We start from the raw sequence: 27899 nt of genomic DNA on the forward strand, positions 1-27899 counted from the left end.
CGTTGATGTGAAAATTAAAAAACCCATTGGTTGTAACTTTGGAACAACATATCGATTACAGATGAATAAATAAAATTAAAGAAAAAAATAGAAATTTAAGTTAAATAAACTTAATTTGCTTAGGTGTGACCAATTGAAGTGATTCAATTAAGTTGGATCAATTTTTTTCTTTTTAGAGTGAGCAACAATATTAATTAAAGTTGGGTGCAACTGCTCTATTTAAATTGAATCAACTTAAATTTATTAGTTTGAACCTAAATACATTAAGTTGACCCAACCTAAATATATTAAGTAGGACCAACATGATTCATTTTTGTTCAAGTAACGCAATCTAATCATGTGGAAATCCTTTCCATAATTTTTTTATGTTCATTCAAAGTGAACGTTTTTTGAGTGTGTCCGCGGAGAAGAGCTGCTTTCTTGTGAAGATCTGGCCTCTGAAGAAGATCTTCCACTATCTGAAGAACTGCTACCGTCTGAAGATGAGAAGAAGAGCAGACACATGTATTAGACACTATAGCTAAACAAAAAGTTACCCCAGAATGAAAGGATTCCTTATTTCTGAGGGACAAACTTGAAAAAAGCAGAACTTTTCAAATCTCTGTAACCCTTGTGCTATCCTAGGCACTTTACAAATTGGAGTTGGGTCATCTAGACCCACTAGACAGTGCTCTGAACCTTTTTTCTTCAATGATTTGTGATCTTCACTGGTGTCCGTGGATTACATGAAATCTTGTCACCTTTATCCACCTTTGTCATGGTATGGGGAACACGTCAATGTAAGGGTGGGGTCATCTAAGATAGCACAAGGGTTAAAACAGGATTGATTTAAAGACATGCAGACACGTTTGTTGATTGTATGAAGTGGATTACATTAGCAGATTTCTGTTCAGGTCCAGCAGTCCAGAATACAGGATGTCCGGGAGGATGGGGATGCAATAAACCTTCACGTGACACGGGAAAGGAAGTCTTACTTGATCAGACACACAACTTTATGATTTTTGCTTATAAAGCTAAATCTGTGTCATATCTGCTGCACCTGGAGGGGAACTAGGGATTTGTCATGAATGTCTTGAGCAGAAGGTTGTAGACTTGTCTACCAAAGATGTTTGCTGAGCTGAGATTCTTTAGACCATTAAAATGATTGTCTGTTCAGATGTTTGATCCCATGTTGATTTTGTAGGTTTGCCCACCTAAAAAGGAAAAAAAATCCTAATGGTAGGTTCATTTCAACTGTAAGAGATGGAAAATCAAGATTTCTACTTTAAAGATTTGATATCAATTTATTTACTCTTCACTGAGGAAAATAAGTATTTGACCCCCATTACGAGTTCTGGTTCACGCAACCAGTTGGACTGATCTAAACATGTCATTTTAATTTATTGTTAATTTAGTTTAATTTAATTTAATGTCTATGTAATATTATTTTAATTTTGTTATTTTTGTAATCCTTAAAAAGCATTTATGGATAACATGTTACTCTTAGTCAATAATCTTATAGATATTGACTCATAAATTGGGGGGACTTTTTGCTGGAGGGTCCGCCCCCCCTCCCCCTTAGCTCCGCCCCTGGGGAAAAACATCCTCACCTTGATGTGAGCAGCGTTTGCCTGTAGAGGGCGCTGTGGTTGCAGCAGAGTGGCTCTTCTCCTTCACGTGTTGGTTGCTCATGCGTGTGCGTGGATCTCCAGCCTCTCTGCGTGACGGTGCCTCGGTGCTCGCCCGCCTGCCGGGGCGGGGCGGGAGCGCGCGGCGTGAGGATCTCTCCATGAGGGCGCGCGCGCGTCTCGGACACTGACACTCCATCAGCGAGCATGCAGTCCAGCAAGATGAAAAAGGACGAGTCCTTTCTCGGAAAACTAGGAGGCAGCCTGGTCCGGAAGAAAAAGAATAAAGAAGGTAGGTCAGCTGGAGCAGAACCGTTATTTCCCACATGTCTGTCGCGGGTAAAAAGGCCGTCACTCTCTCTGATGATGTGTTTCTGTCCATGGTGCTGCTACAGACACAGGCTTTACACAACCTCATACAGAAAACACTCTCATCTTCTCTTATTGATTGATTGATTTATTGGTCATCAGGCTCCACAAAGTAAAGAAGTTGTTGACATCATTGATGCTGTTTGTTTTAGACAACAGCAAAACCTTTAGGCATCCAGCATGAAGTTAAAACATATAAATAGATCACACACACGCACACACACACGCGCGCGGCTGCCTGATTCTGGATTCCAAGTGTATAAAGATAAGGCGGCAGGAGTCTAACTTGTTTTGTTTGTGGAGAGTTTAAACTGCTTCCCTGACTGCTGTGTTACAGCTGGTTTGTGTCACCCCCACAGAGAGTGACCGGTTAGGCGGAGGGTTGCTAAACACATTTCCTTGATGTGTGTGTGTGTGTGTGTGTGTGTGTGTGTGGGTGGGTGGGTGGGTGGGTGGGTGGGTGTGTGTGTGTGTGTGTGAATGAGTGATAGGCATGTGTTTGTAATTTCCATTCTTAGCTGGACCACCAGAAGAGCATTTGAGTCATTTGAACTGTTTGGAACCTCATTTCATTCAGTTCTTGACCTTTCATCTTTATTGATTCTCCTCATTTACAAACTTTTGGATTTTTTTGGAAGTGTGTGGAAGTTTTATCAAACATAAAGACTATATTGATAGTGTGTGGCTGGGTAAGGGCAGTCCTCTGTACTCAGAAACTGTTTAAACCAGGGGTGGGCAAACTACGGCCCCGGGGCTGTATGTGGCCCACTGCGCCCCCAAACTGTTATTTACCCCAACACAATAAATAAAATTACATTTGTTTAGGTCCAGAAAGTTACTCTGCATCCATGTGGTGTTGGATGATTTGTTGTTTTTCTCATGTTCATGTGTGTTTTCCAAGTTGGAAAGTCCAACACCCCATAAATGCAGCATTTCTCTAATTTTGCGTTTTTCCCTGAGGGACATCAACCCATTGGTGCAATTGACACTAAAATGGAAACAAAAGACGCAGTTTTGAAATAAAAACTCCAAAATGTTGTTGTCATGCTTTTTTGTTTTTTTTTTCACTTGTGGTGCTTTAAATTTGTAAAATGAAACACCCAGACGGACGACTTACACAAACGAATCCTCACTGATAGAGTTGTATTGAAGCACTCATGAACGCTCCTGAGCTTGTTGATGAGAAAACCATTATTTGGCATCACACTGGACTAATGGCGGTTTTCTTTCTCTCTATCCTGTTAAACTCAGAGGAAGCCTGCATCTGTCTGACAACATACAGTCTGTGTGTCAGCAGCAGACAATGCCATTATAGTTTATCAGGAAGTTTGGGCAGTTTTTTCATATCTATTTTAGCAGGATGGTTTAAAATACTGAAAACAGTTGAAGTGAAGACTGTTAGAAGGATGGATGCAGATAAAAGTGAGTCCTTTTTTATTTATTCGCCTTTTTAAACAAATTCTTTTCTAGGAATTAAAATATTACAAATACATTTTTTGTTACCAAACAGTCCAAAAGATTTTGTTTTATTTGTGTTTTTTTTTATTGTTGTACATAAATAGAGAAAATTCAGCATCATCTTGACTATCACATATTTTTAACTTCTTATACTTGATCAATTTATGCTATGAAGATTTTTGCAACAGTGTTATGTCTGTTTTACTGATATAATATTATTTTTTAACCATACAGAGGATTTTTCTAATGAAAATAATCTGTATATATTTTAGATAACTAATCTGCATTTGTTATGTTGATTTCTAAAATAGTTATTTTTTACATAGTATTTTAAGTAATTCATCTTAGTCATGTGCTTTATTGATACACAAGGATTCTTAATTCTGTCTGATAAAGTTATGAACCGGATATTGAGATTGGGATTATATAAATTTGCTTCCTTCCACTCCCTTTCAAGCAATATTTAATTTTATTTCTAATTAACCTAAGTTTGATACGTCATTGTATGAATGTATAACTGATGATTGTAATGTTTTTGTGTACTATTCTTATTTGATTGCTTGAAAAAAAACAAAAAAAAAATGAAATTATTGCTTAAAATACGCCTATAGACCTCTTGTTTCCTTAAATGAGCAATCCAATGAAAACAGTGTTTTTAGTCTTTTAACTTGTTCTTGTAGCATTTTTCTGATTATGGAGGACGTATAGAAAAGAATTTAAACTTAAAACTGAATTTCTGAGTATTTCTTTATTCAAATCGTGCTGAATCAGGAGCAAATGAAAAAATACCGTGTGGAAAAACCTCTCAGTTGTGACGTAGAAATAGCGATGGGTGGGCCAAAAAGAGACAAAGGAGACAAAGACAAAAGAGCTCATCGTGGACTGAAAGGAAGGAGAGAAGAGGCTGGCATGGCCATGAGGAATCCAAACAAACTGGACCCAAACAAGCAAACCATTACAGTTAGGAACAAGAGTTTCAAAGGCTGCAAAGCTTTTATCTCTAGCTTATTCAAAAATATGGACACAAATGTAAATGACTTGATATTGGCTAAACGCTGCTTCAGTATCATCACTTGGCCGCTGTTCCCCACTGACATGCCGGCGTCAGTGTTAATGTCCACAACTATATTTAAGCTCCAGGCTGTCTTCTCTATTCTGTCGCATTATTTTTATCCCTTCCCCACCACCTCTGCACTAGTAAACCTGCTTCTAGAACCTTACAGAAACAGGTCGATCCTAATCAACTTAATGCTTCATTTTATACTCAGAGGCATCTGGAATGCAAATGGCATCTCACAGTTCTTTAGGGTCAGCACTCAAAGTCCAGGAGGACAGCATCTTCTGTGAATGTGTGACAGCTTCAAGATGAATGCGCTTAAATTCGATTTAGTGACATCTTCTTAAAGGATGCGGAGTCGGGGCCTGATTGATTAGCAGCAACATCGTAAAGACCGCGCTCATCCGCAGGGCGGATTTCCTCGCAACACTGTTTCTGCAGGTGAAAAATGTTCAGATCTGACAGGTTTTAAGTGTAAGAATTCCTCATGATAGATACATAGATAAATTGCAGTATGCACTGTGACATGAGGGGCCATCACGCCACCTGTGATTGGCCCCTGTGTTGTCATGATGCCCCCCCCCCCTCAGATACTCCTGTAACTGGAGCGCAGAGGTGGGGTGGTGGTTTGTGACAGAAATAAACACGTGATGACGCCCCCGCCACTGCTCAGCTGCACTGACCAGCACACACACACACACACACACACACACACACAGACACACACACAGGCTAATCACTGGTTTACTCCTTCATTTCGCTCCCAGCCATCAGGGAGAATCTGTTGATGTTAAAGCGGGGGACATGTCGGGCCTGTTGTGTGGGACTAAGAGGAAGAAGCAAGGTAATGTAAATGTAGAGCTGTGAGGAACTTTAAAACAGCAAATGGGGAAGCAGGACCTGTTACCTTAGTGCTGCAGTTTGGATTTAAATTTAGCCACTTGTTTTTTGCCGTTCATGAAGATTTACCTTCAGTGTTTATTGCTCTTTTCAGCCTTAATGAAAGAGGAGTCTCATTTGATAATGGGACTGCTGAGGCGCCGAGGCATTGCTCGTCACAGTCCAAATGAGCATTATTGCAGCGGGACAGACAGGAAGTTGGACAATTATGATTAGATAAAGCAAGCCTGTTCTGTAATCTCAAGCCCAACTACTGATGTGTAGTGAGATGAGAAGACTAAATCTGATAATAACTCTGAGGGGACCACGCTTCCTGGGCTATTTTTGTTTATCTTCTCCTGGCTGACGCTTTGAAATCACAGTGTGGTACATAGCACACTCATCTAGATTGGTTTTATTTTAGGTTTTAAAATAATGAAAAAGGACTTTTCGCTTATTTTTTATTTTCAACGCCTCCTCAGGCATCATAAAGTCTCATATAAAGTGAGTTAAAGAATAGATTTGGGATCGTTGATTGTGATCCGGTCTGCTTTTAGGAGGTTCAACGTCGAATCCAGGAAGATAAACTCAATAAGCCCATTAGGGGTAGAAAGCCTGCAAACCCCTGGAGTGGCTATCACTGCAGTGAGCGGAAACACGTTCACTACATCAAAGTGTGTAGAGTTTCTTTTTTGAGTGTCTCATTTTTAAAATATATCTCAAGATAATATAAAACAATAAAAGTCAATACTGTAAGTGTGTTTGACCAGTGTGTAGCACTCAAAAAATAATTTAGTCCAAAAGGAAATGTGTGTTTAGACATGATTAGAAAAAGTTGACATGCTCTAAAACAGAGCAAAGATATTGGGTTAAAAAGATTTTAAATCAATAGCTTTTATTTTGAAAATCCGTTACTGTACTACAAGGATTTTGTATCTTCTGCAAAAAAATAAAACATCAAAAAGCTGAGAATCCATGAAAGTTGTGTTTAATTTTCTTTTGACAACATCAAGAGGAATTGAAATTAAAAACATGTTGTACTTCAGTGTAATAATGAAGTAAGAGCTTGTGTTGACATGTTTCTGTTTGGTGTCCTGTTCTCTCACTAGTGAGTGATCTACATGAGGAGGGGAAGAACGCCATCAACGCTCCCCTGCTTCCTTCAGGGACGGAAATTCATCCGGAAGATGCTCTGCTGGGTACGTGTTCCTTACACATAATCACATGCAGTAAGCCCCTCAGCTACATCTAGAAAAACACATCCTATATATTTTAGGATCATTTAAAAATGCAATTAATACATTTTTATTTTACTTTTTTACCCAAAGTCTACATGAAGAGTCTGCACTCTGAGGCTCTGGAGCCACATGCGGCTCTTTGGCTTTGAAGAAAAATGTTAATGACTTAAATAAATTAGTTGTTTTTTTTGAAGTTTTAGTTCTTTTTGTTTAGTTTATCAGATTTTATGGTGGATTTCTATCAGAATATGCTTAAAAAGACATAGTATGTTATGTAGCACAACAGTATAGTTGCTGTCCATAGGCAAAGTGCTTAAAGTATAGAATTGCATTTATATCTATTTTAATTTTTTTTCAAAACTTGGAATTTTAACTTAATGATGTCTGGCTTATATTTAATAGTAAAAGGAGGATAAGGACGAAGGTTCTCCAAAGTTGTAATGAGAGAAAATAATATCTTTGACTTTCCTGCATCTTTAATTCAAGTAAACCTGCTGCAGCAGGAGGATCTTATTTGACACAGGGTGTATTTTATTTTGAAAGGATCTTGTATATGCTCCTTTCAAGAGTAAAATAAATTAAAATAGTTAAATATAAGAAAAATGTAACATTGATATACTATTGTAAATATCTTAAAGCTACATTTTATATATGAATGACTTAATGGACACAATAAGAATAATTAAGTATAGTTTTTCGGAAAAATAGTGTGGGAGTTTGTGAACATAGCTGGGTTTGAGTCCATAGGAAACTGACCTAAATGGCTCTTTTAACGGTAAAGGTTGCAGACCTCTGGTCCATATCCACACTGCCACACCCCTATAGGCAAGTAAAACTTAAAAAACAAACTACTTACAGTATGATTTTTCTTTTTGTGAAGGTGTGACAAAACAGAATTAAAGTGTGAATACAGAGTTTTAGAGGTTAATCAGGTCACATTAGGACTGTCCACATGTAGCTCGGTGGAAACTTTGACTGCTGGGTTACAGGAAGTGAAAGTGGGTGGAGACGTCTGTATCTTAAGTTACATTGTGATTCATGTACAGTTGTAAAAAAACAAATGAAGTTTTTGGTTTGCCTCCTTAAAATGAGGCTTTCATTGTTTTTACTGACCCACCTGTTGAATTTCCAAAATTCTCTCCCATAGAAGAAAATGCAGAGAGGATCATGTTGGACCCAAGCTCTCATGATAACCCCAAATTCAAAGACCTTGTAAAGGTAAAGTCCCCAATCACTTTGGGTGAGAAGTAAGGAGGGAGAGCTTCATTGTTGGTTTTGTTGTAGACCCTGACTGAGTGGATCAACAGTGAGTTGGAGGAGGAGAGGATCATAGTCAAAGACTTGGAGGAGGACTGTTATGATGGACAAGTCCTCCAGAAGTTGTTTGGTGAGAGTTTTTAATTTTATTTTTTCTCTTGATAGCCTTTAACTCCCTGTTAGTGTACATTTATTTTAGCAGAAATGTCTCACTGCTGACGTTAGTGTTAATGAGGAGAGAAGAGAAGAGCCCCCTAGTGGCTATTTGTGGTCTAACAAGGCAAACCCATGAAGATTACAAAAAAGTTACAAAAACTAATTAGCCAAATGTATATTCTAGCACATGTTAGTCACATCTATTCTTTCACAGAGAATATTATTTCTGTCTTAAATTTTTGAGGAAAAAATATTAAAAATGTGATTTTTTTAAGTTGCACAAACATAGACATTTAAAAGGATGACAGGAAATCATGTTATTAGGTTGTGGGTGATTTCTTGTTTTCTTTCAAATCCTGTTTTGACGTGCGTGTCCCTTCCTCATTGCGTTCTTATTTTATGCAGTCAGACTCTTTTGTTGCAGCTGAGCTGTATATGAACCCACACAGTAGAGACACGGCTGGGAAATATTCTCTTAATTACTACTTAAAGTCAAAAAAAAGTTTCTAAAAAAAAGAAAACACAGAGCCCTCATCAAGGCTGTCATTATTTTACTTTTTGCTCTGTTTGATTCCAGGTGCATGTGTGTCTTTTAAATCATTTTTGATTACTTGTTTGCTTTTGAAAATGTAACATTTGTAAGTTTTTTCTTTAACTTTTTGTGTGTTTCTATAATAATTTTAGTTATTACATATTTAATTAGCTCCATAGGTCAAGCAATTGTCATGATTTTGGCAGTGGATACTTTACAACTATGCAAACTTGAAGCATTCATTCATCCATTTTCTACTGAAGATGAATGAATGAATCCCTTTCGGGGTCACAGGGTTGCTGGAGCCTATCCCAGCTACTGTTTGGTCAAGGCGGAGGAAAACATCCCGGACAGGTGGCCAGCCTGTTACAGGGCTTGAGTAATAAATGGTGTAATTCCTCACAGATGTTTTTCCCTCTTGTCTTGTTGGTGACAGAAAAGCTGTCGGGCAGGAAGCTGAACGTGGCGGAGGTGACCCAGTCGGAGATTGGCCAGAAGCAGAAACTCCAGACGGTCTTGGAGGCTGTTAACTCTGTGCTCAGACCTCACGGCTGGACTGTTGAGTGGAGTGTGGAGTGTGGGTGTTTGCTCTTTTGAGTGTACTCTTTCAATAAAATGCTGCACCTCAGCAATGTCGGAATAACTTAAGAACACATTAGAGTAAAAAAAAAAAACAAAAAAAAAAAAAAAAAAAAGAACACATTAGAGTGTGGGAGAGCCACTTAGATTTATTTTTTCTATTCTAAAAGCTTATATTTTTAGTATAATATAGAAACTTTTAAAAGGTTTTAATAGACTCAACAGTTCAACATGTGTAAAAGATTCTAGATACTTTTAATTTACCAGCAGCAAAGTTTTTAGGTAGTAAACACACCAATGTGATTACTGTATACTAAGCTGCAGATTTGGTCCTGTATCTCACTGCATAAAGGAATTGATGCTCTTTAAAACATTTCAAAACAAAAACCTGAAATATTCAGCCTTAATAGCTTTTTTAAACAGATCTTGTTATGGTTTTGTACCATTGTCTAAAAGGATCAAGTGTAGACAATTGTGGAGCATTTTCTCAAAAAACTCCTTCTTTTAGCATTTTCTCCAACCTGACTTTAGTAACTGAACAACACAATAATGGAAAGGTCTGAACATCAAATGAATTTGGTGAAAAAAGTAAGCAGTTTGGAGGTGAAGCTGAGTGCAGGACATACTTAATCAGTTTCTTTACCTTCATTATTTAATAAAAACGTTGGAACCTGCTCCTCTGACAAAGAAATGATTGAATTGGATCATTTCAAACAGTCATGACTTTTGATTGTGAATTACCCCCAGAAACAGGAAAGTGGAGGAAAACCTGCCATGCATAATGAACAGACTTGACATGATAGAGGTAAATAAACTGAGACCAATTCTTAGCTAGACCTGGGTTGGCATTGGAAAAGCAGAAAATAAAGAAATTCTAAAGTTTATTCATCAACTCTTACCCAAAACAAACCCAAAAAAATTTTTTAAACAAGTAAATGAATGTACACACCAGTTTCCAGACTAATAGTCATTTGTATAGTTGTATTAACTGTTCTCATGTGTTATTTTTTCAAATTATGCTTTTATTTTTCCAATTTTCCCTTTTAAGCTTAGACCTGTAAATCATTTCTGTCCATTTGGATTTTATACACTTTGCAGAAGTAATATTTTTTAGCAGTTACATGCTGTGTTTGTGAAAGAATTTGTTTGCTGCAATGCATATACTTGTATTTGTAAAGGACCAATGAGGAGTGGATTGTTTAGAATAAATTAAAATAAAAAATCTGACTTAAATCTGATGTTTTTTAACCTTATGTTCACAGCTATTCATTCGAAATACCTGGTGTCAATCGTTTACCTGCTGGTTGCTCTGGCGATGCACTTCCAGGCCGCCATCAGACTTCCAGAACACGTCTCTGTCCAGGTGGTGGTGGTCAAGGTAAATCCATGCCCTTTTAGATTTCAACTTTGCTTCTGAAAATGTTGTTTTTCATCAGACTTTTCTCTCATTTTCTAACTGATTAACTCCTCTTTTGTTTTTTTTTCTCTGAGCAGAAACTTGAAGGCATCCTGCAAACTGCTGTTCTAACCAAAGAGCTGACCACTACAACAGAGTAAGAGCCAGAACTAGCCTTCAAATTCCAGCATTTTAGTGTAAAATGTAAGGTATTTTTACTTTAAGTTCATTTTCCACCTTGTGCTTTCTGTTTAACTCATTTTCAGAATGATGATGGGAAGATTTGGTAAGTTCTAGCTCTATATTAGTTTATTTTAAAATTTGTTTTGTCTTTTGTTGCTGTTTCAAATGAACAGCTTTAGCAAAAGAACCAAAAGTGTCAATAAAATTACATTTTCTTGCTACAAAATGCCGTAAAGTAAATTTTTTTTACATTTAGTAACAAATTTGCTTTTTTTTTTCATTTTTATCCTTTCAAAATAAAGTTGCACAAACAGAAAATCATTGATTGACTTAAACCAAGCCACAAAAATGGCTCATAAAAAGAATTTTCTGGCTAAATATAGTGTATCAAATAAATGCTAATTTTAATGCATAGTTCAATCTATAAATTCCTGTTTTCATAATCCAAACTATAATCCAAACATTTCTCTTTGTGACAGAGAGGGACGCATTTGACACACTGCTGGACCATGCTCCGGATAAACTTAATGTAGTGAAATCGGTAATGTTCTTCTTCTTTTTATAATTGATTTTTTTTTAATATAATGATTTAGAGGACACTAGAAATGACAGAGATTTTTCTCCACAGTCACTCATCACATTTGTGAACAAACATCTGAACAAACTGAACCTGGAAGTCACTGAGCTGGAATCACAGGCAAGAGATGCTACTTAACTTTAAAAATAACTTCCAATGACATTTATAGCAACATGACTTAAAATGTTAATATTGGATTTTCCTTCCTGCTACAATTGTGCTTTTGTGTGTTTAGTTTGCTGATGGAGTGTATTTGATTTTACTGATGGGACTGTTGGAGGACTACTTTGTCCCGCTGTACAACTTCTTCCTCACTCCGGAGAGCTTTGAGCAGAAGGTAAGCTCACTTTATTTCAATAGGAAGTTAAACGAATTAAAAACTCAATAAAGTGAAGGACGTTCTCCATCAAATTTTGTTTCCTGTCAGGTTCACAATGTTGCATTTGCCTTTGAGCTGATGCAGGATGGAGGTTTGATGAAGCCCAAAGCAAGGCCAGAAGGTAATTCACATTTTGGATTTCTCACTGCCCGATGAAATAAAGGGGGAAAATGCAGCTGGAGGAGGTGCTGCTGTGCCAACCGTCCACCGTGGCGGTTATACTAGGATTTGTCCAGTAGGTGGCTCCCTTGTTGTAGGTTTTGGCAGCGGGTGGAATTTGCACAAATTCTGGCCAAAACGGAAGTTTGCAGGCTACCTTTTTTAGTAAGTAGGAAACTTTTGTAAAGTTTTTGGTAAAAATAAATAAATACAAAGTTAGTTTTTACTCCTTGTGCTATCCTAGGCACTTTAACATTGGGAGTTGGGTCATCTAGACCCACTAGTTATCATCTGGGTGGGTCTTTAAAAAAAAAACAAGAAATCCAACAATGTTTTTGCTGTACTTTATTTAATAGAAAAATGGGTTCACCAAAAAATATGCAAATGTTCATATTAGCCTCATATATCCTGGAATGTGCTCTCCTGGGAACGTTATGGAATATGCTTTTCCACAATCTATTTATTACATTCATTCCATTTTTTTGTATTTTGCTCAAAAAATACTTATGTTTCTCCTCAAAGTCACTTGAGACTGACCCAAATAACAAGGCCAGTTTTGCAGAGGGCAAACGTTTATTAATGCAGCAGGTACATCAGATTTCTGAACCCCTCCAAAGTCATCAAGGCCTTTCCAGCAGACACTAAACGTAGAACTGCAGCTGTTTTAGTGCTGAAAGCTGCTGTTTTCTGGCTGGCCTTAGTTGCAATGATCACGCTAACCCCTGATATGGAACATATGTATCTACACATGTGCCTACAAGGAGAACAGAGAAGTTCTTTGGTGCGTTCCGTCTATTGAGCTGCATATGATAATCATTTGTGAATTCTCCAGAGCAATTTCCAGGCTTCAGTTCCAAAATTATTAATTTGACATCTTGAAGGAAGTGAGTTCAGCAGTAATCATAGTAGAGTTTCCTTTGAGTTACAAATTTGACTTGGTTGGACTGCTCATTTATTTTCAGCTTCAAAATCCCAAATGTCTACTAGTTTGTGGTTTATATCAAATTTCTGTTTTTTCCCCTTAAAGCAGTCCAAGTCTGGTAAATTCCAATAATTTCTGCTATCCTCAATTTTGTTTTCCAGATGTTGTAAACCTCAACCTGAAGGCCACCCTGAGAGTCCTCTACAATCTGTTCACCAACTACAAAAACTCTGAATGAACCCCTGAGCTTTAGTGCCGTTCTGACTCCTGTGCCTGAGTCCATCCTGACGTTCACCTCTGAAAGGTTTGGCTGAGTCGAGACGGATTAGCGCTCAGAGTGTTGGTTTATGACTGTCTCTAAATGTCAGTGTTTATTTATTTCATCCTCTGAGATTGTCTTCTGTGGAGGAAACTGTGTGACCTTTAGCTCCTCACTGTCACTAAAAGACGGCACTGTAAAGCTGGAAAATGTCCAAGTGTGAAACTGAAATTGACAGTACTATTAAATCATTTCCCAGCAGACATTCTCCTGATGCAAAGAAGCTGATCATTTGAATTCGTTACTTATTATGCAACTGATAAGAGGCTTGATAATCACATTTACCAGCAAAGCTGGTCACATTTGTTTTTATCTAACAGCTCTCATTTAGATCAATCTTTATTGTCATTGTCACTGGAACAATGAGATTCAACATTTGTTTTCTTGTCTGTGCAACACTCAGACGTTAAAACCACGCTAAAACCTATGACTGAAAATAAGAAATAAAAATACATCGATTGTGCATCAATCGACCGTTAAAAACAATAAATTTAAATACATTTGTTGTTACATAAAAGTGAATTAGTCCTTAAAACAAACCAGGATACGCAATTAATAATGAAGGAAAAATGTATATAAAGGAAAACAACCCTGTGATCCCGAAAGGGATGTAAGAAAATGGATGGATGGATGATGGATGGATGGAAAACACCACATGACTACAGACAATGAATCATTGAACATGTCAAGCAGTCTAGAAGTCAACCAGTTTTAATTTGAAGATTTTTTGAAGTCATGTTTAAGATATTTATTGTCTTTTTGTGAAGTTATATTTGATACTTAACCATGTTCACAGAATAAGTGAATAATGCAGAATGTTTCAATATTTGGAGCCTTAAAGCAGAAAATTAAAAGAAAATGTTAGTTTCAGTTCAAAAAACACATTAAGTCAGTTCATCAGACTTTTTTATTCCATGTGTGGCTTATAATGGACTGGAATCCTTGTGTGGATTTTCCCGTTAGAGTCCAGCTCTGACTCTACAACAAATGAAGCAAGAATGAAAATATTTAAAAACAAAAGCAAACAAACTTGGCATTCAAATTTAAAATCTTTTGATGGGTCCAGAAAGGGAAGTTGCAAAAATCATCTCCTGCAGTCTGTAGAAGTAGACGTCATGATGGAATTTAGTAGTCTGGTTGCCTCGAGCAGGAATGATAAATACATTTATAAAGAGAAAACGGTCAAATTAAGTATGAACGAAAATTCTGACTATAGGAAAATAATTTTTTCTGTTTTAACCAGTAATTGGATCAAGACATCTCCCATCTTCCTGCAACAAGACTGCATGTTCTGCATTCATTAAAAATCATTTATTTGACACATACATAAACATGTTATACTTCTGAAATGCTAAAACTCGTGGTTTTCATGCAAGACAAGCCATACTTCTCTGAGACACTCAGAGTCTCAGAGAAATTTTCTAGTACTCAAATCCTGGTATGACACAAACCAACAAACTCAAAAATAGACCTGACAGCTGTCGAGCAGTTCAATTCTAGCTGCAGTTGGGAAAGTTTCTCCTTTAGAGCCCATGCCCTGATCGTCTCTACACACAAACAGAGAATTGTTTTTATAAAAAGGGCTCTATGGTAACCATTCCTGTCATTTCTGTGTCACTCAGGATCCACATTTGATGTTGCCTTTGTGCTATTCTCAGTGGGTTTCAAATCGATTTTTAAGTCATTGCTTTCTTTACTGTGGAACAACTGTTTTGAAAATGAAGCCATACATCCGTGATGGCCAAACAACCTACCAAATTACCTTTTTCCTTGTTTACTTTCATCGTAATATCAACATTTTCTGAGGGGAAAAGAAGTAAGTTGTTGAAAGGGAAAGATTTGTGTATTTTTTTCAAATACTTATAACATAATTTGATTGGAGTTTAATCCGGCTTCAAGCTAACAGCTTTATATTTGTTGTTGCTGTAGGTTAAGAGAGGAGAAATGACGTTTTTCCTCAAAGCAAAACCTGTGATGTCATCTAACATGGTCTTGAAATGCTGTTATTGAGGATGTTTTAATGGTTGCATGCTGCAAAAAGGCCTCTACCAAAGACAAAATAAAAGGATTTTGGTCAAAAATGCCCACTAAAAATGAATCTTTCTGTTGCATTATATGATGTCTGACTGATTTGTTCACATTTTTTGTCATTGGAATCGTTTCATAGGTTTGAGCATCCTTTGTACGCACTGTCTTTTATAATCTTGTTTTTATCTGTACAGTGTCCTTGAATGTAGTTTAATGCATCTTTTATTTTTACCTCTGCTATTAAAGCTTGAGGCAGGACAGGCTGCAAGTAACTCCAAACACATTGAAGCTGAGTGCGGTTACCTCTGCCTAAGGTACAGAATCTCTGCAGGAGTCTCGCTTACACTGACCAGCCTTTCAGCTGAGCCTCAGAGGCCACCTGGAGACGTGCTCCAGCACACGGCGCACTCCTCCTCATGCATTTTACAGGCAAACTGAATAATTGAGAGAATGGATGAGTCAATCTAGACTGATATAGAAGTGGATGGATCAGGCCTTGTTCATTTTTCTTTTTCATCTTGCTTATCAGGAAATAAATGCTTTGAATCAAACTGAGCGAGTGTTTCATTTGATCTCTCACGTTTGCGATGGGTTCGATTTGCGTTGGCTTTCGGGGAAGATGGGCTTTTGAACAGCCAATTCCTGCAATTTGGAATTAGCTAAAGGAATCATAGATTTATTTTAGGCCTTTTTATTTTCTTCTCTCATACCTTTGTTGCTATGGTAACCTACATTCCCCAAATTGCCCCTTGTCTGGTTTATGTGTGGTCCTTAGTCATTATTCCTCCAAAAAGGAAGTGCATATAGAGGGGGGGTATGCTATTTGTTCTTCTTTCTTCATACATTCCTGCACAAGTTTTCTGATATTATTTGGACTTCATGATGTAAAATTGAGAGAGCTTGGGGACCAGATGTCTGCGGATTGATTCTCTCACAGACGGAGGTGTGTGAGGCAAACCTGAGTGCCTCAGGCCTTCAGGCGTCACGCTTTTCTCTGTTCTCCTATGTGCAAACAAATCATTCGCGCCCAAGAGTTGTCCGTGCTCTTTTTCTTCCTAAAACGCACTCGTCTTTGTTCAAGTCTCAAAATGCAGATCGTGACACCGGCACAAACGGCCTCATCAGGAAAACGCTGAAGGAAAAAGAGGAAGTATGTGTTTTTTTGCAACATGTATTCGTTTGGGCTTCACTCTCTGTTTTCCCCTGAAATAATGGTTGGAAACTGAGTGCATGCAGGTCCACCGCTCTAAGAGATGTCACAACATCCCCCTTTAGACTTGAACGCAGCCTTAAACGGCTTTTAGTGCTGTTTTGTTCGTGGGGTTGACATCTGTGAAAGGAAATCCGGTTTGCAGGGGATTCAACATTTCTTGATCTCAGTGCGCTTGAGGTAAGCCCCTTCAGAAAAAAAAAAGTTTATTTTATTCAAAACCTCTTCAAAAGTTACGATCAACTTCAGGAAAGGGAAGCATGTAAAACCGCCAGAGGAGGAGAAATGACTCACCCAGACTCCTCAGTGCTGTAGATCCAGGAAGCAGAAGTTTGACACAAGGGAGACGTGACTGTTTTGTCGTAAAGGGTGACTGTATGCATTTGCTCTGCCTCGTCCCAAACGCGGTGCATGTTGATGTTCAGAGACACAGGTGAGACCAACAGGAAGTATTTACATGTTTTTGTTGCATGTACTGGTGAAACAAACAGATAAAGGAAGTGAAATTAACAGATGCTTTGGTTCCTTAGTGTGAACTTTAAAAAAACAAAACAAAGACAATAAGTCATTGTGTGTTAGCAGTTTTGGTCATAAATATTTTTTCAGAATCTTCTGCTTTCCGACTTTATTGCTTAAAAAAGTATTTCTGATTTTTTTGTTGATTTCATGCTTCCTGTCTGCACAATCTTCCTCTGGTGGTCAGCTAGTTTCTGATGCAACACGAACACAGAAACCTAACAAAGGGGGCTTTATTGATTTCCTGTATGAAGACAAACTTTCAAAATATCTTTTTCTACAATTGTTGACGGTTTTGGATGTTTAAACAGACTGCACTCTCTTGCAGGCCTCTTGAGCAGAAACTTCATTTGGAGGAGGAAACATGGATGCTGATCCATTTGACAATCCCATGTGCAAAAATACTGTAGATGCAGAGTCCTTTCAGGGTTTGTCTTCTTTTATAATACATTTTAAAGCTGCTGGGAATGTGTTAAAAACTGATGGTTGCTTTTGACAAAAAACCTATTATAATTCTCTAAAACTGAAAAACTTCCTGAAGTACTTTGATGTTTGTTCTTCATTTTAACCCTTGTGCTATCTTAGATGACCCCACCCTTACATTAACGTGTCCTCCCTACCATGACAAAGGTGGATAAAGGTGGAAAGATTTCATGTAATCCATGGACACCAGTGAAGATCACAAATCATTGAAGAAAAAAGGTTTAGAGCACTGTTTAGTGGGTCTAGATGACCCAACCCCCAGTGTTAAAGTGCCTAGGATAGCACAAGGGTTATGACCGTGTCACACAGCCACTACGTACATTTTGCACATTTACCACATTTGCAATATTGGTCTTTTGTGATACATGCGTGTGTTTCTTGCGTTTGTCATCCGTCAATGTGCACAGATGTCTGCTGAGGGTATGCACCGGCGGGGCCTTATGTAAATTCGGTATTGAGCTGTTTACATTTTTTGTTCGTTTAGGAATTACACATTATACATGCATTTTACATAGTTTGTTTTGCAATATGTACATAAATCTCATGCATTCGTGTATGGTTTTGTGAAATGTTTACGCAAATTTGTGGCTTCCCATGACCGTTCCAAATATGTCTGATGGACCGCTCCTGCGTGTACCACTTTTATTTCACGTTTATGGCACACATATGTTAAAATTACACAATTGATGCACAAATCACTAATGAATTGTGTAGTTGAAATCTGGAAGGATTTAGTTTATTCTTGAGGTGCGTCTTTCCAGAGGAACAACAACCCAAGCATCCAAAGAGCAAGTCAAATGTCAAAAAGACATTAAAAAGAATGTCAAAAATTATGGTGTGTAGATTTAAATCAAACAATACGTATAGAAAAAGATATTGGGTTCATGACTTAAATTCTACAACTTGACATAATGTAATTTATTATGTCATTAATATCTTCTCTTGTTTGGAAAATCACCTTTTGAGCCTATTTGTTATGTTGAAATATAGAGAAATTCTGAGCTTCTTTATTCTCTCTTGTTGTGAATTTAAACATATCAGATGCCTTGCTAAGGCTAAGTAGTTTTAGGAGATTTTTGCCACTGAACTAAACATTGTATGTTGTGATCTGCAGGAAAAAATTACAATTATTCCTGGGAGTCATTTTCCTGAATACATTTTACGTGACATTAACATTTCCTACTGCATAATAATGGATTGAATCATCACAGAAGACTGAACATTTTCAGAATTTAAAAGGAATATATCAGGAACTGCATTTGTACCTGATGCGGTCACCATCCTGCAAAGATAAAGGAGGATCTGTTTTGATTTATTATACCTGCCGCTTCTGCATTTTGCTATAGTTTTATTAAACATTAACAGATGTCTGAGCTCTTTTTTTTGGTTCTTTTTTTTCATTGTGTATCTTAACCTTTAAGCAGAAATAACAGTGTTTATATACTAGATTGGTAAAACGTGATTGTTATTTGTTTTAATTTTTAGGAGAGAAAAGGAAACTTATTCAGCCAACTTCTTTAAAGGACCCAAAACTAGAGAATCTTAAAGAGGTAACAAACTAATTATACTCAACATTTACTCAAAGTCTTTGCAGGAAAAATCTTTACTAAAAATATGATGTGTCCTTCCACGAGCCTGAAACAAAGAACATGAATCTTTTCTGATGCAGGGAGGGTTAAGGGTTTGGGAATTCCTAATTAACGTCATCAAAGGAAGAGAGGAGCCTGCTAGATACCATTTTAAAATACTCCTTGGTTTAGTAAGAGATCAGCTGAAGTGTTTTAGTCAAATATTATTTCTAAATAAACCTGACATGTCCTGCGGTGAAAAATTCATACAGTTACGATTTTGGAAAATAGAAAAACGGTATAAGAACTAATTTAGTATCTGTCACCATCTTTGTTCCATTCATTACCTTGTGTCAGAAGTGAATACAAAGAAACATACAAAACAGAAAAGAATAGGTCGCACACGTATTTTCTCACCCTTGAAATGAAAATGAAGAGAAAAAAACATGAAATGAAAGTGTTTGATGTCTCTGACTGTGATTAATTGTGTCCTGAGAGGCATTGGTTGATTGGATCAATAGGACTTTGAAACCAGAGCACATAGTGGTTCAGAGCCTGGAAGAGGATATGTATGATGGATTGGTCCTTCATCACCTGCTGTGTGAGTTAATACACATTTGATATTTCATTAAACTTGAAAGTTACAGGTATTGTAACTAACAAATGAGGAGGTTCTGGTTTCTGCAGCCAGGTTGGCTGGGGTGCACTTGCCAGTGGATGAGATCGCTCTTACCACCTCCGCTCAGATCCAAAAGCTTGAAGTGATCCTCGAGGAGCTGAACAAGAGGCTGGGTCTGCAGGACAGCAGCGTGATCAAATGGAATGTCAAACGTGAGTCATACAAGTGAACAAATGGTCCCTTCTGGCACCAAATTCCCTTTACAGCAGGCTTTGATGGCAGCTCAAGGGTTCCATCTAAGCTTCCACCAACTGTGAAGGATTTTTGTGAAGAAAAGAATCTGTCGGCTTTGTGGCGTCCTGCAAGAATCAACCATCAGTGCTTTGTTTGATGACGTCGAATCACACAAACCAACATGTTAACCACAGACAAATCAAAATTCTGCTTTAGTAACAAACTCGTTTTTTTTACTCTGATCATAAAATGTATGCATATAGTTATACATGTTCCATCCTCCTGCATATGAGTGTGTAATCACAAACAGCAGGGTCATCAAACAAGTTGTGTCAAACATGACACAACTTGTTTTTTTAGAAACAATACTGTTTTTTTTGAAAACTAAGGTAATCAGATGTCAATGAATGGTTCACTTTTAAATTTATGTCACAAATAAGGCACAATAAACTATAAGACGCACCAACTTCTCTCCTTAAAGAAAGAAGTTGGGACACCACTACAGCTCCAAATGCCACTACAATTGGAGGGGTAAGGGGAGAAATTTGGATTCGACCTCACTGTGACTACGCTACCTCCCAACCCAACATTTAAAAAACACAGTTAGAGACTGCTAAGTGTCAGCCACATTAGCGTTTTCACATTAACACCCAAAAAAACACTTTGACAGAGAACCACGTACCTCTCAAAGTCTCTTCCACATCAGTAAACACAATCTGTATTCATCCGTATATAAGGCGTTCTGGATAATAGGGCGCACTGTCGTATTTTTTTCTTTCTTGAAGGCTTTTGAGTGTGTCTTATGGGGTGGAAAATATGGTAAACGTGTATTTTTACCCGGGTTAATTTAATATCTGAGGTTTATCTTAAGTTTGAAAAAAACATCTGAAAATCACATACTGATACAATAAATGTTTCTCTTACTCTTTAGCATTGTTCTGCCATGAATGCACTGACTCCATTGTTATCAGTAGAGCTATTTATCATTAGGACCATAATAACATTCAATTAGAATCTAAATTCTGATTTACTTTTTAAAAATGGGTTAAAAAAGCAAACAAACAGGATTGCAATCAATACTGACGTTTCCACACAACAATGAGTACCGCTGATTAGCATGCGGGGATTTAGAGATGGCAGATTGCAGGCTACAATTTCCCAGATAGAAAACAAATGCGGTGAGTGGGTGGTGGGCTTTGATGATATTTTAGAGGAAATAAGGAGCTAGTTATGCAATTTTAACCTGTGGATTTGTTCCAAAATGAATATAGCAGAGAGATATTTAGGTTATTTTCACCCGAAACATTAGACTTGTGGTGTTCTTCTACACAAATGAAAACTGAAATATGATTCTACACTTGGATCCTTTTTAGACAACTTGTTAAAATAACATTTTTAAATGGTTTAATATGTAAATTTATCTTTCATTTTACATCCTATTTCAATAACTTTCAAAAACAGTCGCATTGCAACATTAGTTCATTTGGTGTGGCAGTTTTTATTCAAGCTGTACACACAATTTGTGGGATTACTGTGATTTTCTTTTAAGTTAGCTCTTCACGCAAATAAAATGTGTTAAAATGTCCAATTTCTTTGACAGCAGTAATTACAATATAAATGTACAACAATACATTAACTTCTTATTTTCCCCAGATCTTTATAATCTCTTTGTTTTCATACAGGATGGTGCTGAGTTTTGTCACATCAATTCAAAGTGACTTTTTTTTGTTGGTGTGTTTGTTCTCTGTTGTTTGGCTGTCAGTCATCCACAACAAAGACCTCCTGGCCACAATTCATCTGCTGGTTGCCATGGTGAAGCACTTCCAGGCCGAACTAAATCTGCCGCTGAACGTGAAGGTTGAAGTCGTGGTTGTGGAAGTAAGTTGCTGCACGCAATCTGTTAAAAAAAGAAAAAAACTCAAGAAATCGATGCGCTGTTGTGACAAACTTCAATTTTCAGGTCAGTCGAAGTGGCATCAAATCAGAAGTGCAGACAGAGGTCCTAACAGAAGACAGGTGAGTAGTTTTCTCTCCCTTGTGATTCTGTGAAGGTGAGAAATGCTCACCCCGTTGTCTTCCTCTGCAGCAACGCAGGCTCCGACTCCACTGCCAATTCGGAAAGTGAGTGAGGCAGGGCACAGGTTGAACTGACATGACATCTTGAATGTCATCCAAACACTATTAAAGCTTACTAACACTTTTTTTTGCCATCTCATCACCCAGAGGAAGATCCCATTGAGCAACTGCTGAAGCTTGAGGCTCACAAGGTCAACACAGTGAAGAAGGTACAACAAGGGCAGCAGCAATGCAGAAGAGCTGAGGCTGATTAAAGTACTTGATGCATTGGTGAATTACTTCAGGTGGTAGAGCTGGTGTAGCTAAAGTGTTTCCACCATCTTGATAGTCTTTTCTAGTGCCATGCCACGTCAAGTCTTTGTCTTGACCTCAATTTTTGTAAAAGTCTAAACAAGTTTTGGCTCTAAATTTTTGTAGGTTTGTCCAACTTAACATTTGTAATGTAAATGTTTAAATATTGGTTTCTTTGGTTGTGAAGTGTCTTGTTCTGAATATGTTCAGGTTGTTAAAAGATCAGATATAGATTTTGATGTTGAAGATTCATCTGGTTATTACTGCTAGAGGTCCTTCATCACATTATGCCCTAGTCACAACTGCCCTTACAGGAGGACAGGGGCTTTCTGTGGGCAATAAATGGGCAAATGTGCAGATGTCTGGGTTATGCACTGTGGTGATGTTCCTCTGGCCGAGCTGGCTCCTGGTATGAAGAGATTCCCAAATACTCTTTCCTCACAGCAGAGCCTTAAGTTTCTTTTAGAAGTTACTTTCATAAGTATTCCTTGTATGTGGGGTCATGGGACTGTTAACGCAGGGGAATGGGTTTTTTTTTTTGCATTTCTAACCTGGCTGTTAGAAATGAGGACATTAGACAATCAGAGAGTACTTTGTGTGGACGTCCTACAGGCACTTAAGTGTCACCTGCACACCCCCTACATTCAGCATTTGCACGCAGTCAGCAAGGAGCCAGTATGCGCACCTTACTAACAGTTAGATTTTGGCATAAGGTCAATGTTACACACATGTCATAAGTGTGTGTAACTTACATCAGCCATACAAATACTTTACGATACACTTGCCACACACACGACAATGGTACATTCTATCTTGATGGCGTCCCTTACGGTAGCCACACTAGAACTGCAAGACACGCCGGAGCTTCCTTTAAGGTTTGTCCGAGCCTTAAGAGCCCCGACAACCCAGAAACCTGCAGTACCGGTATGGGTCAACCTCTGTAGGGGGTTGAGTTTTAACATGAACTTTCCTTTCATTGCTAAAAATAAAGTTTCAAGCTTAGATGACATTTCAAGTTTTTGTTAATTTCAATGAAAATATTCCCTTTGATTAACCTTTTTCACAGAAATAAAAGGTGTGAGAAGCAAAAAAAGCAAATAAAGCAAGAACATTTTACGAACAGGCTGTTTTTCCATCAGCCGCCTGATGCTCACAAAGGTTCTGACGTCAGCCTTTAAAAGCTCATGTTAAGCTAAAATATTTACAAGGACATAAAAAAAAACATTTATTATTTACCAGGTCAATCAACAGCATATTACACTGTGGGATTGCTTAAAATAAGACAACATTTACACGGACTAACTGTTCCCAAAGGGACAGAGACAGTGTTTTAGCACATTGTCTATAGGAAGTCAAAAGTACATCTGTAATTTTAAGCAATATGTCCCATAGTCTTTTATTGTAGAAGGATCACAGTGTGGTTTTGAGACAATCTGAAGCCAAATGTTCTACTAATATAGAGGTTGTCCATACTTGGAGAAAAATTGGTCAAATTCTATGGATCAGAAGATCAGATCTTTCTCAGAAATCAATATCTCACTGTGTCCTTCCGCAGAAAATCCCATGGTGGCTTTGGAGGATCCAGGTGTAAGCTGCTGTATTCACCTAACTTTAGCACAGCTTTAGGGTATTATCTTTATTTTACTGAACTTTTTTTTGGTTTTTGGTTAAACACGGTTGTATTTATCCAGCTTTGAAATGTGGTTGTTTAGTTAGTCGACTTTTATATTTCACATCATACCTGCATATCAACCTATGGATGTACTAGGTACCTTCAAGTTTCTTTCTTCTTTTCTTATCTCCTATCAAATCCATTTTACAGGCCATCTTACATTTTGTCAACCAGTCCATGTCAACCATTGGTCTGCAGGTGGCTGATGTGGACAAACAGGTACGGGTGGTTGTTCATTACAGTTGTACAAACAGAACGACCTCTTCCTGTAAGATTTTACCCCCTTCTGTTTTCCTGCTCCAATGTTGTGTGGGATTTTATGTCCAGTTTGCTGACGGGGTGATGCTGCTGCTGCTAATCGGTCAGCTGGAGGGCTTCTTCATCCCGCTGTTTGACTTCAACCTGACCCCTGTTAATGAGTCTGAGATGGTACGTCGAGCCTGCTCATGGCACCGATTCAAACTGGAATGTTTGAACCCACTGTGGGCAGCGTTACCAATAACATTTAAAACATGTTTAAGTTTGAATCCTCTCATATTAAACAGATTTTCTAAGTTCTTAGAAAAAATTATCTCAATTACAGTAAGTCGTTTAAATAAAGAGAATATATTCATATATATTGCTAAATGTTTGAAAGAATCTTATCAAAACTTAGACTGTTGATTAACATAATATACAGGAAATCTAATTATTTGGCTGCTATGATGAAATGAAGTACAAAATGATTGGTTTAGTGGCTTTTTTACACCATTTCATTCACTTTTTTTATTTGGGGCAACAGTCATAAATCTATTAAAAATAGGACAGTGGCTCTACTATCAGTGGTGTGGTGGGTTTGTTTTTCAGAATTGTGTCAGGTCTATTTTCAAATGAGGCGAAATATCTTCAACATGTTACATTTTCACTACAATCAACATTATTTAATGTATTTCTTATAAGACCCAATCGAATAAAATTGGTGTTTTTGGGGTTTATAACATGTTCTTGTGGCATTTTTCTGAAGATGAAGGACATATGGTAAGAAAATTAAGCTTAAAATTGCATTTGTGAGTATTATTTTTTTTACCAATCGTTGTTGAATTTGGCCAAAAACAGCATAATCAGAATTAAAATACCACTGATCAAAAGATTATCAGAGTGGGACTTTAACTGTATTTGGTGGTTTTCCTTATCATACATTACATTAGCAGTACATTTTAAATGTGTTGTACAATATCAGGGGATTTCAAAGCTCTATGCTCAAATGGTTAAAGTTTTAAAATGATGCATATTTTCAATAAAACTTCAATTTTGAAGGGTAAATTAAATGTACGTTTATTGTAACTTTAAAAAATTTATATTTCAATAAGTTTTTCTAAAATGGTTTTAAGTGATTTATGCAGAGTTTTTGTGTTTATGTTTTTCTTCCCAACTTTAGCTTCATAATGTGACCTTGGCTTTGGAGCTCCTGAATGACGCTGGTTTGAAGCTGCCAAGTATTGACCCACAAGGTGAGAAAAACCTACTTCGATTTCATTTGTTATCGATTGCTCACAGCAAATACGGTAAAAGATTAGAAGCCAGAAATATACACCTGTTAGTGAAATATACAAACAAGAAGCTCTTAAGATGCAGGATATCAACCATGAACAAAATGAAATAACATTTTCTATCAAGGGCGTTAATCTGAATTGGATGGAAATGTCAAAATCAGTTTGCTTGTTAGGTGACGAGGCGACTCACTGAGGTCCAGCAGTTGGGAGTAAATCTGTGCTGAAGTCACGATTTGACAGCATCTTGGTGGGGAAAAGCTTTCCGAATATGAATGAGCGCGATCTGCGTCTTGATAAGAATCACTGCGGATGATTGTTTTAGTTGCAGGGCTTCATTCTTCATTCAGTGTAAAGTGGTGGGGCAGTAGACTTTTGCGCTAGCGTCTGTTGATAGTCACAGAGATTTAACCTGACCCACCCCTGAAGCTACATCTATGGTAAAAAGTGTTTGCCAGGAGGAAATTATGTTATCTTTATTCATGAGAACTGTGATTAACATGCAAATGCCAAAATACTCTGATTGCCTCCATGTTCTGTTTGCTCGTCAATTATGTTTGATTCAAAACTTAAACTTTTTTAACTTCCTGATCAAGACATTCATCTAAAAACCAAAGTCATTAAAAATACAAGTTAGATTGCAGCTCTCCCCATTGGTCTTAATGAACAGTCGTGAAACTTTTATTTTTTTTTTGGTTTAACAAGGTTAAAAAAGATCTTGACCAGAGTTTTATCTCTGCACTTTGAATTAAAAGAACATTAGGAGCTACATCCAGAACTTGAGTGTGCACTAATGCACACATCAATCACTGGCTCCTTCTTGAGCTTATGCAATTATTGTGTCAGTGTTACAAAGCTTTTGTTCTAATTTTCTATCAGGGGACTTACTACTACAGTGGAAGACGAAACATGATCCTTTCACAATCTTTCACATTAAAGACTAAAGTTGTTTAAGTGCTAATCAATCAGATTTATTTCTCTTTCACTTTAAAAAAAATCCTAACCTTTTAAGGCCGGAGCTCTTGGTTGTTATGCCCTTTTTATGTTGTAGTCACAGGGCACCAGTTAAGCAGAATTAGCCGTTTTTTTGATTATACCAAAATAAAAGCACAATCATACTTAAAAGACTACTGGGAAGCTTTTAAAATAGCTCAAAAATGACTGGAGGGGTTTTTCTTTTTTTCCTTTAACCCTTGTGCTATCTTAGATGACCCCACCCTTACGTTGACGTGTTCTCCCTACCATGACAAAGGTGGATAAAGGTGGAAAGATTTCATGTAATCCATGGACACCAGTGAAGATCACAAATCATTGAAGAAAAAAGGTTCAGAGCACTGTCTAGTGGGTCTAGATGACCCAACTCCAAATGGTAAAGTGCCTAGGATAGCACAAGGGTTAACCCACATCTCTAAGGGTTTAAATAAAATAAAACAGAGGACAAGGCAAGCTTTTTATTTGGGTTTCAATCTTTGTTTCAATGTCAGTGTGACTGTGTGTTATAACCCACCAGCCACATTCTGTTTTCATTTCCAAAGTACATTCTCAGCATGATAACTGCAAATGTGAGGCCCTCCAGAATTATTCTAAGCCAGGAATAAGTGACTAATTCAATTCATTTTTCTTGTCTTTTAATTAACAGCATAATTGCTGCGATAGAAAGAGGAATCCCATCACTCAGAGCCTAAAACTGAAGCATGCTGTGCGCATTAATTAGGTTAGTTGGTGATGTCGTTGGTCTTTATGTCACTTTCATTCATTCAGTGTATCCCACAACAGCAAGCAATATGTTTCATGCCAGCGAGGACGTATAGATTAAGTTTCAATCTAATGTCTCTGGTCTGCCTGATCCTTTGACACGTGAGGGTTACCAGCTAACTTTGTAAAAGCATCATCGCATTAAGGCAAGCTGATGGTTCTTTATGTCTCCTCTCTCTATGTTGTGACAGATATCGTCTCTCAGGATGTTGCCGCCACCTTGAAGGTCCTTTACGCCCTGTTCAAGAAGCACAGTGGTAAATGAGAGACGAAGTCATGTGGAGAGCAGCAGCAACAAACATGGCTGAGTGGTGTTTGGCAAATTCCCAAATTAAAGTGTAAAGTGTAAAGAGCAAATGGATTTAATGTAAATCACATCTTATTGTAATGGTATAAAAGCAATTCTGAGGACATTAGAGGTAATGCTGAGACAGACTATTGTAGAGCTGACTCACTTACTGTTTAACAAACTGTTAGAATTTGGATTTTAAAAATTAAAAACGACCAAAATCATCCAAAGATTTATTAATTTAGGACATAATAAATACAGTTTGAGAGGATCAAACATGTAGAAAGGAAATAGCTGCAGTAAAGACATCAAACATTCTAAAATTATTAAGAAATTCAATGATTATAAAAGGTGATGTTATAAATCAATAGAAGGGATTCCTTGTTTGTATTTCATGTTTTTTTTTCAAATGTTCTGTTTCTCTCTTTTACCCATAATTGATTGTTTTCAGTATTTATTTCTTGTAATTCTGTGCAAATATCGTTTGAATAAATTTAAATTTGGAGTGAATTAAAAAAGATTCTTGGAATTGATAATTTAATCCAAAGACTTATTTGAACTT

General features: G+C 37.3%; 2 protein-coding genes across 6 annotated transcripts; both read left to right on the top strand.

Moving 5' to 3' along the window:
- The first annotated feature begins 1509 nt into the window (after nt 1-1509).
- parvb (parvin beta) lies at nt 1510-15161 on the top strand. 2 transcript variants are annotated; one of them, XM_004069502.4, is made up of 13 exons: nt 1510-1899; nt 6480-6569; nt 7756-7826; nt 7893-7995; nt 8990-9130; nt 10395-10510; nt 10627-10685; nt 10795-10814; nt 11191-11252; nt 11340-11408; nt 11524-11625; nt 11716-11788; nt 12910-15161. In XM_004069502.4, the coding sequence occupies exons 1-13, from the start codon at nt 1815-1817 to the stop codon at nt 12984-12986; spliced, it is 1068 nt and encodes a 355-aa protein (XP_004069550.1). In that variant the 5' UTR covers nt 1510-1814; the 3' UTR covers nt 12987-15161. The 2 variants fall into 2 exon arrangements, with proteins under 2 accessions (XP_004069550.1, XP_011474211.1); XM_011475909.3 differs by lacking the exon at nt 1510-1899 and adding an exon at nt 5204-5335.
- Nucleotides 15162-15761: 600 nt separating this feature from the next.
- Nucleotides 15762-27870, top strand: parvg (parvin gamma). 4 transcript variants are annotated; one of them, XM_011475907.3, is made up of 14 exons: nt 16638-16738; nt 17009-17067; nt 17150-17249; nt 18790-18854; nt 19371-19473; nt 19560-19703; nt 21488-21603; nt 21686-21741; nt 21812-21846; nt 21949-22010; nt 23915-23983; nt 24092-24193; nt 25182-25254; nt 27240-27870. In XM_011475907.3, the coding sequence occupies exons 3-14, from the start codon at nt 17186-17188 to the stop codon at nt 27311-27313; spliced, it is 963 nt and encodes a 320-aa protein (XP_011474209.1). In that variant the 5' UTR covers nt 16638-16738; nt 17009-17067; nt 17150-17185; the 3' UTR covers nt 27314-27870. The 4 variants fall into 4 exon arrangements, with proteins under 4 accessions (XP_011474210.1, XP_004069945.1, XP_020559519.1 ...); XM_011475908.3 differs by lacking the exons at nt 16638-16738; nt 17009-17067 and adding an exon at nt 15762-16485; XM_004069897.4 differs by lacking the exon at nt 17009-17067 and having other exon boundaries at nt 16629-16738.
- The last annotated feature ends 29 nt before the right edge of the window (nt 27871-27899 follow it).

Source organism: Oryzias latipes, chromosome 6 (assembly GCF_002234675.1).
Source record: "Oryzias latipes chromosome 6, ASM223467v1".
NCBI classification, from domain to species: domain Eukaryota; kingdom Metazoa; phylum Chordata; class Actinopteri; order Beloniformes; family Adrianichthyidae; genus Oryzias; species Oryzias latipes.

Coding starts and splice junctions, on each gene's coding strand:
- parvg (XM_011475908.3), top strand. CDS start 17,186: ATGGATGCTGATCCATTTGACAATCCCATGTGCAAAAATACTGTAGAT. Junction 21,604..21,685: donor TTGAAGTCGTGGTTGTGGAA/GTAAGTTGCTGC, acceptor TTCAATTTTCAG/GTCAGTCGAAGTGGCATCAA. Junction 21,742..21,811: donor GAGGTCCTAACAGAAGACAG/GTGAGTAGTTTT, acceptor CTTCCTCTGCAG/CAACGCAGGCTCCGACTCCA.
- parvb (XM_004069502.4), top strand. CDS start 1,815: ATGCAGTCCAGCAAGATGAAAAAGGACGAGTCCTTTCTCGGAAAACTA. Junction 7,827..7,892: donor AATTCAAAGACCTTGTAAAG/GTAAAGTCCCCA, acceptor GTTTTGTTGTAG/ACCCTGACTGAGTGGATCAA. Junction 10,815..11,190: donor AATGATGATGGGAAGATTTG/GTAAGTTCTAGC, acceptor TCTTTGTGACAG/AGAGGGACGCATTTGACACA.